At 40.3% G+C, this 11,052-nt stretch overlaps 1 protein-coding gene across 1 annotated transcript; it reads left to right on the top strand.

Annotated features, from left to right (window-relative positions):
* The first annotated feature begins 137 nt into the window (after nucleotides 1-137).
* tmem154 (transmembrane protein 154) lies at nucleotides 138-10,644 on the top strand. Its single transcript, XM_053856326.1, has 10 exons — nucleotides 138-196; nucleotides 2,201-2,258; nucleotides 2,361-2,510; nucleotides 5,470-5,553; nucleotides 5,763-5,810; nucleotides 5,875-5,943; nucleotides 7,333-7,491; nucleotides 7,901-7,955; nucleotides 8,143-8,219; nucleotides 9,212-10,644. Exons 3-10 carry the CDS (start codon nucleotides 2,420-2,422, stop codon nucleotides 9,214-9,216), a joined length of 588 nt encoding a protein of 195 aa, XP_053712301.1. The 5' UTR covers nucleotides 138-196; nucleotides 2,201-2,258; nucleotides 2,361-2,419; the 3' UTR covers nucleotides 9,217-10,644.
* The last annotated feature ends 408 nt before the right edge of the window (nucleotides 10,645-11,052 follow it).

The following is an 11,052-nucleotide window of genomic DNA, read 5'->3' as shown; positions in this document are numbered from 1 at the left end:
TTTTGTCTTTATATCTCATGTGCTTCTTTGTTCTTATTAATTTGACTTTCATCCAATTGGTTATTTCTAGTGCCTTTTGTGCTCAAATATCTAGTATCTTGATAAAGGCAGCTAAAAATGCTTGTTTTTAACCAGCGACCACATTTTGCGTGTAGACTTCAACTACTCTCACCACTGTGACTGTCCTGGACGAAAGGTGTGATTCAGTATTTTAGGCTTTATTTTTGTTACTAAATATGGAAATATATAACAGTACATTTGAAAATATCATGACTGATTTCTCCTAGAAGAAGAAAATATTCTTATTTAAATGATGACACAAGCTAATACCAAAGCTGTTTCCTGTATTGTGACATCGTCCTCCTTTAACCCAGATTCAACAGCATTTTTTTTTTTTGTTCAAACTATCATGTGCTCCTGTGAACCTGTGAAATGATGCAGTCACGCTATTTTAATTTCATACAGCCAAAACAATTAGAGATGGGTTTGGGTTCAACGCAAAAACCTGCTTATTTAAAAGTAACAAATGGCAAGATTTCAATGACATTCCCAGGACTAATTTGTCATAAGAGAGTTGATTCAATGTAAGCGGTTTTCCGGGTTGTTGTCTGGATCTCGGAGACTCCTGACGCCCACTTTCCCACACTGTCACACAAACCGACAGTGATGCACGGCTTCTTTCAATACACTGTCGCTCTATGCTGATGCAGTGGTGTGTAGTGCTCCTCTTCCCACATACACAGCGCAACTTCAAGTTGTTTTTAAAGCTCATGTGCCTCGTACCTGACCACACACATTCACGATAGAATGATGGGGTGTTTCTTGTCGGACCCGCGACGCCAAAGACTGTCAGCACCGCAGAGCTAACTGAGCAGAACCAAATAAATTCCCTGCAAAATGTGTCGAGAGAAAGAATGTTTGTTGACAGATGCGAAGAATGATCATAATTTACAATGAAATCATGCAAAAGAAGGCAAAGAAGAAGGCAAATTAACTGCAAGCCAGGTAAAGTTGACTAAAGTAGTTGAACCCCCTGAAAAGAAATATTGTCAGTGACGTAAGTTTGTGTTCTCTTTTGGCTTTTTAAATAAAATATTTAGTGTTTCGCCCACTTAAATTCTGTGAAAATGTTTGGAAGGAAGCAAAAGCAAATTTGAGTTTCGTGCAAGTTAGTCTCAAAAATACATGGCAGATTGTGATAAAATTGAAACGCTCACTTAAAAGAAATCAACAAATCATGTACTTTTCTGGAGACATTTTTCGCAAATACATTTCTGCAATTTGCTTCTGCAAATAACATGACCAGATAGCAGAGAGTCAGTAGCTTCAAGCTTTCACAAGTTCAAAGGGATTTTCTAGAGGACTTCCAACTAAGCACAATTGCGCTTTGGCTGTGGTTCCTGTGGTGATGTCAGTCGGGATTCTCTCAGTGAATGAAGTGTGCCGTGGCTTAAAAAACATTAAAAAGCACTTCTCATCCAGCTCCACCCGATTTGTTTCGCATCGAATTTCTGCATGTAAATAGATGGAGATAAAAAGTAGACATTTATCCTACTATTAAAGAAGGCAGGTAGATCACTGCATGGTGATTTCTGAGGATAGAAAAGTTCTCGGATCAAAGAAAGCGACCATGTTGTTTAATGATTTATTAGTGTGTTTTATATGTGTGTGTAGTTCAATAAAAGTAACGACAGAGTGACTGCACAGGTCAGAGCCCAGAGATAAGGAGTCAACTTTACACTGCGTTGCATGGAATGACAGTAAAAATGTGGTCATTTTACACGATCATGATGGAGATGTAGATCAGCAAATTCATTCACAACCAATTGGTGTTGTTGTTTACAAGTCTAATGAGAATGTTCCAGCGCTTCAGAGGAACTCAGCAGATGCTGCCGGAGGCCATTAGTAAAGATGTAGCTCTGTTCAAAGGATAAAGAGTTAATTGTTTTTTCGCCATGAGATGCCTTGCGAAACACAGGCGTGTCAAATCAGAACCTATGGACACGACATCCGTGCAGAGATATGAAGGAGCGGAGGGATTTTTAAGTCGATCAACCACAGTGGCCCTTAGATAATGACAAAAGCATGACCTTCAGTTGCTGGCCCAGTGCTGAGGGGGGAGTTTACAACTCGCTGAGTCTCCCCGTGTCTGCAGAGATAGCACCACCAGCTGGGACACGCTAAACTGTTTTCTCTCCAGGTTTGTTCAGCTCGGCTCCTGAATGCCTCCCCGGCAGGAATGTGAGCAGGACTTGTGGGTACAAGCACAAGAAGATTGCATCACATCCGTCACTTGTCTGAGTGAGTCTGAGGGTGTGTGCGTGACTTTTTCCTCTCTTTTCGGCTCTTCGCGTGTTGAGTCACTTCAGGAAGTGTGATGCTGTGACAGACGACGGCGAAGAAGACGCACAATGGCACTATGTCTCGGGCTGCAGGCATGAGAGCCCCTCGAGGAAGGACCCCCCGACTGCTGCTGCTTCTGCTGCTGCTGGCTGCGTTCCGTACGACAGGTAGGACGGATTCACAAACCTTCACCTACAGTAGCTCAGATGCCGCAGTGCTTCTGCTTTCCTTCTCACCTCATCGTGTTCATCTCAGCCAAACTGCCATCATCATCATTTTTATGAAACCTGCCGGAACTCTTGAACTGTTTGGGGGTCTCTTGTCCTCTCTCTGCATTGTCGGCAAGGTCATTTTTCACCATCTTTGTCTGTAAGATTCAGGACTTATAGAGCTTCAGATCAAGATAACACCAGTCTTGTCAGGGAGTGAGTCGAAGACAAGCCTGTCAGGGGTTGCGTTTTGGTGTCAAGACTTTCAGCTATAGAGAGTCATGACTTTCAAGTTGAGATCTTGACTAGACATTTAGGGGTTGAGACTGAGAACCAGGACTGACAGGGTTTGAGTTTTGGACTTGAGGCTTTCACAGGTCGAAGCCTAGACAGAAGACTTTCCTGGGTCGGGACCGGGGGCATGAGGCTTTTGGGGGTTGAGACCAAGACAGGTCCTACAGAGGTTGTTTTGATCTCAAGGCTTTCAGTGGTCGAGAACCAGACTTGAATTGAGACCGAGACATGACACTTTTAAGGGGTTTGGACTGTGACACAGGACCTCAAGGCTTTCATGGGTCAAACCTGGGACACAAGACTTCCAGGAGGTGATACTGAGACCCAAGACTTTCTTAGGTCAAGAGCTGAACGCAAGACTTTCATGAGTTGAGACCGGTACATGAGACTTTCAGGGGTCGAGGCTGTGACATAGGACCTACAGTGGGTGAGTTTTGGGCTTGAAACTTTCTCAGGTCAAGGATGGAACACAAGACTTTCGGGTGTTGCGACCCAGATACAAGGCAGTTTTTTAGTGGGCTGAAACTGAGACACAGGTCCTACAGGGGTTGAGTTTTTGTCTCAAGACCTTCATAGGTCAAAACTGCAACAAAACAGAGACTTTCAGGGGGTTAGACTGAGACCTAAGACTTTGAGGGGATGAGACTGCAAAAGGATGGGGGCATTGAGGGTTTCAAGACCTTCATGAGACCAAGCTTTCAACCAGCGAATTGACCTCTAGTGAGCTGTTCAGATTTTGGTCCAACTCAGGTTTAAGAATTTCAGGATTTGACTCCTTGATTTTTGGTGGTTTACACTCAAGACAGGACAGATACCTTCTGGTTTAGAAAGCAAAAACCCAGGTTAGAGACAGCTACACATCAATCCTACTGACAAGTGGGGTGGTGATTTAGCCTCAGTGGAGTACCGAGAGGCAGGCATGAGGGGAACAAACAAAGTCCACATCAAAAGAATCTAGTAGTGTTGCTGGATTCTGAACTGCAGCACAAACCACCGCCCCACCGTGCTGGCCAGAACAACGCTAGGCCGAGACCATTCTTTGCCAGGACCCAGGCGAGACTGTCAGTCAGTGGGTCGACACTGGGACGAGCCCAAATGTGAGTGAGTTCAGAATGAGGCCAGAACAAGCTGCGACAAGCAACTGCAAACCACAGAAGAACCAGTATCAAACCGACCGCTTCAAATATATTTCTTTTTTTTTTTTGCTCATGTTCCATTTTCTAATTATTGTTTTGAGTATAATTTTGAAATGTGTCCAGAAAGGTTCATTAATAAATGGATATAATAAAGAACAGCGATCTAGACTCCGGGTTCAAGTGTCAGAACAAGGCCAAGCTCAGGCTTCCTCGCTATGAAAACGTGACTTTTCAAAGCAGTTCACATAGATTTACCCGCAGGTTCGGATCCTCTGTCTTGCATCTGGCTTCTTTTGCGACACTTTCCTCCCCACAAGATCAGACTTCCTCTGTGACATATCCGATGCCGCAAACCTCAACACTTGAGTCAACTAGCAGTGAAAGCTCTGTTTACCTCATCATCTTTCTCTGAGTTTTGTACATTTTTTGTGGATTTGTTCACCTTTATTTCACCCGTATTCTCAAATGTGTTCAGAAGACCTGTATTTGAGGAGCAATGTTTTCCACTTATTTGATCCTCTAGTCCAGTAGCGGGCTGTGCATTTCATTCCGTGATGTCCTCCCATGTCCAATTTCAAACTTCAAACTACCTCTCATCATACCAGCATTTATGGCACCACAGCTGGGGAAATGGTATCCGCTTACACACTACTGGGCATTGCATCACCTCTACTACGTACAAAACAGACAAGGCGCTCTTTAACATGCGTGTACGCTCATTTGCAAAGTCGCAGTTTCATATCAGAAAGACTTGAATGGGACAGCCACATCTCGGGCCCACATTTCCCAGAACAAATGGGCCCGGGGCCCATTCAAGTCATAGAACTGATTCATGACTCTGACCATGTTTAATCAACTTACGCATAAACAAACAGAAACGTTGTGAAATGACATGAAACCATGTGATCAGCGCAAAGATATTTGTCATGGAAAAGTCCAACCAGCAGCAGAACCAGCTGCAAGTCATGTTCATCAAAATTACTAAGAAAAAAAGAAAAAAATACACTTGATGCAAACTGTTAAGAAAATTGGATAAAGTGAATAAAATTCTGAATAGAATAATTATAAACCATGTCTAAATATAAAAAAATAAAAATTATTATATTTTATTTAATTGTCAAAACTGCTCCAACGGGTGCTTTCATGAACAGTTTTTACATCACTTTCTTTATCATTTTTGTTCTTTTTTCGAGAACTTCTCCATAACTATCGCAGATCTGCAGCTGTCAAGTCAATTCAGTGACTCACTACTGCCACCACGTGGCTAGTGTACTGTATTAAAACTGCTAGCATTCTGATTGGATAAGAACTCCACCCTAAAAACATATAGTATGCAACACGTTGTGAGTATGAAGAACACTTTTGTAAAGTGCATTTAGGGGGCAATTTTACGGTGATTTCTGGTTGAGCTAGGCCGACCGCTGCTCTATTCTAAAGATTATCTTTGTGTGGACTCATTTTCAAAGAAGTGCCTTGTTTACTTGCAGTTTTCTGTCAGATCGATGACGCAGTTCCAGATGAGGAAGTAGCACCAGACGATGGAGGGGAAACCAGTGAAGGCGAGCCCGCAGGTAACAGCTGTGTTGATGGAGGGATAAAGTGGCCGTCATCTGGAACAATAAGGTTTTGCTTTCAAAAACTGCTCATCTTTATGGTTATAAAATGCCAGGAAGAACAGTTAGCTTCTGTGCTGTGTTACTGTGTTTCCTATTTCCTCATGCTCACATTACGAAATCATCTGCTCCTCTCCTTGTTTTTTTTTTTTTTTTTTTTTACATAGAGGCCACGTCACCTCCTCCTGAGAGCTCGACACCCATCCTGCCTACAGGTGTGATATCCATTGATCCACATTGGACGTGAACTAACTCTTAACAAGTGATTGTGTTGTGAAGAACTGACAGATGTCGACGGGAACGCTGTGGGAGAAGGCTCTGGAGGGAACCCTGACTCTTTTTATACAGGTGACACATCAATTGCTTTGGTACTGTAGTTATACTAAACACATGACTTATCTATCCTGTCAAACATCGGCAGTGGAAGCTATTTATTTAGGTCAATTTTAGTCACAAAGTGACGCAAGCTAATGTGGCAGCTCAGGAGGTATCTGGAAGATGGAGTAAGTTGGGACAAAGACACAGTGCTGGACATAAAATGGAGATGGGTTAAGGTGCAGAGCTGTGATTCCTGGGGCAACTCCTAGTGTGAAACGCCCAAATATCTATGTCTAAAATAAGGCTGAAGCCTGAAGTGGGTTGAGGACGACAGGCAGTGTTGCCCCAGTTACTGTGGACAAAAGTAATCCGACTACTGATTACTCCCTCAAAAAGTAATGCAGTTACTTTACTGATGACTTGAATTCAAAAGTGACTAAGTTAGATAACAAGTTACTTGTCAAGTTACATTTACAATATAGCTCTCTTTGCCTAAACAATGTCTTTCATGTCAATTTTGAGGTTGCAGTTCTTGGGGGTCCAGCGTTTTTCCATGTTTGGGGTCATTTCTTTAGAGCTTCAAAAATCACACACAAAAAGCAACATGAATGAAAACAAAACAAAGTGATATACTGCCATTTAGGGAACGCCCCATTATTTCTATGATTATTTCACAAAATGCAGCATCAGTACATTGCATCAGCACCGTTTCTTCCTGCACCATAGAAAAAACATCTATGAAACTCTAAAAATCTATCAGTCGTTGAACTTGACCTATCTAGAGGATTTTAAAAAACTGGTACATAGTTTTAAGTCTGCACTTTTGACGTATTTGCGAGGCTACTTTATTTCACTCTTTTAACCGGTGGTTTCTGCGCCCTGCTGGTCCCTGCAGGGTTAAAACTGTCATCTAAAGCAGACACTAATTCAAAGTAGTGACTGTATTTTCAGCTACAAACATGCTATGTTAAAAGGTGACTGGCGTGTCCCACACATGACGTTATGCCCAAAGACACAGTTGTAGAAAAACAATGTTAATATTTGCTTCCCAACAATGGCAACGATAGTAACGGTTACTGAAAAAGGTTGTGATATACAACTAACATGTTGCTAAGTAACTGGTTACTGGCATCACTGCCGACAGGAGACATGAACCTGGGGGTTGTCAACACAACTGTGAAAGTTAATAGATGAGGATGCATATATTTCTGTAAAAAAGTTACCAAAATGGACCACTGTGGTGTCCCACAATGTGTCAAACTACAATTCAAAACACTTTCCACTTATGACCACGGATGTTTATTGTTTCCTATCACTAACACGGCCATCACGTGGAGAAGGGTCAGTCTGAAAGAGAGTTTCAAAATAAGCTCCATATTGAGGGGGGAAAAGTAATATTGTTCTCCGCTGTTGTCTTAGATGGTGCAGATGATCCAGGCGCCACAGAAAGTCCAGGCGAAGATGCCTTCAATGTCACCATCATTCTGATTCCTGTGGTGCTGGTCTTCTTAATCATCGCCATGATCGCTGTTGGCCTCTTCATAAGCCGCAGGTGGAACAGTAAAGCAGCAAATAAAGGTGGAGTCTTGGGTCCCTCGTACTTAACCTGGCACTAGAGTTCAGCCGACTATACAACAAATATACCTCTCATTTCAGATTATGTCCAATAATATTGTGTTCTTAATTTGAACCACATTAACAACACACTTTTTCAGTGTGTTACTCAGAATTAATCTGCTTAAAAAACTGATTTTTTAAATTCTTTATGCTGAAAAGAAAGAGGCCTCCGAACTTTCTTTCCAGCCTGTTACCGCCTGCTGTCCGAAGGAGCGCATTGAAGTATGACCTTAGCTTTTCTGACGCTGAAAAGATATCCAATAATATATTTTAAGTACACAAACTATTTTTTTATCCATTTTGATCAGTTTTTGGGAGATAACCGAAGTGTATTTCGCAAATGAATAAATAAATAATTTTTCTCCCACAGATTCCAAAATTGAGGACACATACATGGATGCGTCCACTTCTGAGAAGGTGCCAATGTACGTAATTGATCTCATTACTTCCAACCAGTCAAATTGCTCTTGAAGGACCTGTTAACTGCTGTGAGTGGGTGTGAAGCTTAAAAAGACACCACAGAAAAATGCGTCTGTGCTTTTATTTTGTAAATGGAATGTGTTTATGTCTTTGTGTGTCCTTATCGACCTTTGACACTGTTGTTCCTTGCAGGCCCATGTTTGAGGAAGATGTTCCTTCAGTCTTGGAGCTAGAAATGGAAGAGTTGGATCAGTGGATAAACCCAGACAGTAGGTTTGACTCGATGGAATTTCAAATCGAGCGAGGTTTCAGACATTCTTACAGTGCTGAAGCGCTAGGACTGAAGACTGAAAGTCAAAGTAAAAATGATCAGCATATGAAACAGCTCGCTGCAGAGAAAGCAGTCGGCCGTGAGTCAAACTTATCTTTCGCTGAACTGGCCTCACCACCGCCCTCAGCTCTCTCTCACTCCACATCTTTTCAAATCTGTACTTTGTTGCAACACTTCCAGTGGTTATCATGTCATCATTTCAGTAATATGATCTCAGCATTACAGTTAGACGTTCCGTTGATCAGTGTACACACATTATAGTGGAGTCAGTCAAATGCAAAACGGCACCAGCAGTTTATCATGGCACACTGAAGTTCCAGAAATATCTCAAATTAAACTTGAAAAAATAAAATAAAATAAAGGAAGCATTTGCTTATTCATGGCCATTGAGCGTTCTATTATCTTTATTTTTTATTTATAACGTGAGGTGACATTGGTGTGCATTAGGGTGACGCTGGCGATTTATACATGTAATGGCGATGGCCATCCAGCAGATGTCACTAATTGATTTAAAATCATTAGAGTCTAGCGTCAAGTCGTAACGTGTTCGCGTCGAACAAAGTTTATTCTGCACAACAACTGGTTTCTATAGAAAGCAGTTTTAAGAAACATTATCCGTACATTCAAATAAAAAATAGAATAGGAATTACTCACTTTCCGGTGTTTCAAAAACAAACTTCTCTTTTGACCTTTATGAAAACTGATATGTTTCATTTCATATTTTTTACTTTTTACTTCATTTTTTATGGATTAATATAAGTACCATAATTACTAAATAAATGTGGTAATAAAATAGGGGAGTACATTAAAATTTTAATTTGAAATATTGACTATCTATTTAAATTTTATTTTATTTATTTCCATTCATGCGCTCACATCTATTTCCCTATTATTGCATTCCTAACGTTACTTTCTCTTGTCTCCCTGCAGGTTAGTGAAAGCTTCATTGAGACGGCGTCTGACTGAGCCGTTGTGTTTCACATCTTTTTTTGAGAAAAAAAAAATTGAGTTCCTGAAGAGACATGATAAATCACGAGTGATAACAAACACATCTGATGAATGTTGCTGCGTAGGAGCTGCTTTTGATGGACATGTTGGTAGCCGCATGTCAAGCTTAATATATATCATATATATTTAATATGCAGTTATTTGAAGAGGAAATTGTTTCAATAATTTAAAAAGAAAATTAAAATGATTATTCTATTACAAAAAAATAAATAAAATGTTTTGAATACTAAAATGTATACATGGCTTTTTAGTTTTTTTCTTTCAAATGAGGAAACTTTTTATATAATTATTAGAAATAAAATTTCCAGAAAATATTGCGATAATAAATTATATTTACAAGTATCACTTATTTGTCCATTAAAAAACTGCCTTTGTGTTTACACCTTGTGTCTAAATTCAAAATATATAAATTGGTGGTGTTGCCCTGGGCTTCCAACTTTTGGATCTCAGGTCATTGACCCTTAATCTCTGTTCAAATGTAAATTACAAGATTTAAAAAGTATGTCTGAGCCGTGAAGACATGTTGTTTGTCCAGGTTGACGGTGACATGGCATGTTGGCACTTTTTTGGAATTATTTTATCTGTTATTTTAGTTATTTTAGTATTTTTAAATTGTCCTGTTTTCCATCAGTCTTTTTCATACAATGTCATCAACTGTGCTTCTATATGAAATGTTGTTTTTGTGGATTTTTCTGTCAGTGTCATAAAGATTAATTCAGTCTCATAATTTTAATGAGAAAAGTCTATCAGTCTAAAGCCTGAAACAAATGTGCTAGATTCAAAACAAAGGTCAACATGAATTTGTCTTTGGTTACATGTGTCTGCCGCCGCTGTCTTGTTATGGCAGGATCATCCAGTTCCCACTGAACTCTCTGATCAGCATTCAAGTCTTGTGGTTTTCTCATCAGCTGACTGCTGCATTGTTATTCTATTTTGAGCTCTCCATGAGACTGTGTGAGAGGGATGGACACAACAAATACTCTCCTCTCTGTTGGTCCATGTGATGCGTGTCCAGCTGTGAGTTTTAATGTGAAATTATTACGTTGACAATTGTAACGATCTGTGACAGAGACAGCTTGTGCTTGCCCGCACCAGCTGAGCACTCACTGACGCACAGAGTTTATATTCAGAAAGAGTCCCGAGTGTGAAATTTGGAGCGTTTGGGGTCTTTTGAGACATGATCAGCAGGTTTCTGGAGGCTCACTGGTGCTTTTCAGTGCTCACTGGCGACACCTTTTTTATTTAAAGTATTAGAAAATGTTAGCAGTATTTGACTATCTTGTAAATGTACGATAAAAAACATGTTTTTTTGTAACTGAATGTTTTTCTTTTGCACAAATTTGTGAATTAAAGCATCTTTGAAGATATAAAAATAAGCTCTTGTAGTTTTCCTCTTCCTGCTTAGATCATTAACGTTAAAATGGAATGGCAACAACTGACCACCGTGTTATTTTAAACCTCATGAAAATAAGTGGAGCTTTTAAATCCCACTCTGCTTTATTGTGCTGTCTAATTTGAATATTATTCATGACTATTTTAGGAATTATGCTGCATGGGTTCATTTTTAGTTCGGTCTCTGACAACGTCAAAATGTTTTTTTTTTTGTTTTTTTTCAGTACTCCTTGACCACATGCCAGTCTGGTTCTGCCGCCATATGTTCCCTATTTGGTGATATCTCGGGGGTTGCAGACTCAGGCTGGAGGATTTAGATAGACAGCATATAAAATGACTGGGAGCCAAAACTAAAGGAGGCTGTCTCTGCA

Source organism: Synchiropus splendidus, chromosome 2, assembly GCF_027744825.2.
Source record: "Synchiropus splendidus isolate RoL2022-P1 chromosome 2, RoL_Sspl_1.0, whole genome shotgun sequence".
Lineage (NCBI taxonomy): Eukaryota > Metazoa > Chordata > Actinopteri > Syngnathiformes > Callionymidae > Synchiropus > Synchiropus splendidus.
Note: the sequence above shows the minus strand (reverse complement) of the source record. Positions and strands in the feature narration are given on the sequence as shown.

What these genes read in the sequence shown, in the direction of transcription:
- tmem154 (XM_053856326.1), top strand. Translation starts at nt 2,420, where the DNA reads ATGTCTCGGGCTGCAGGCATGAGAGCCCCTCGAGGAAGGACCCCCCGA. An exon ending in GGCTGCGTTCCGTACGACAG is followed by an intron (nt 2,511 to 5,469) that starts GTAGGACGGATT and finishes GTTTACTTGCAG; the next exon opens with TTTTCTGTCAGATCGATGAC. An exon ending in CAGTGAAGGCGAGCCCGCAG is followed by an intron (nt 5,554 to 5,762) that starts GTAACAGCTGTG and finishes TTTTTTACATAG; the next exon opens with AGGCCACGTCACCTCCTCCT.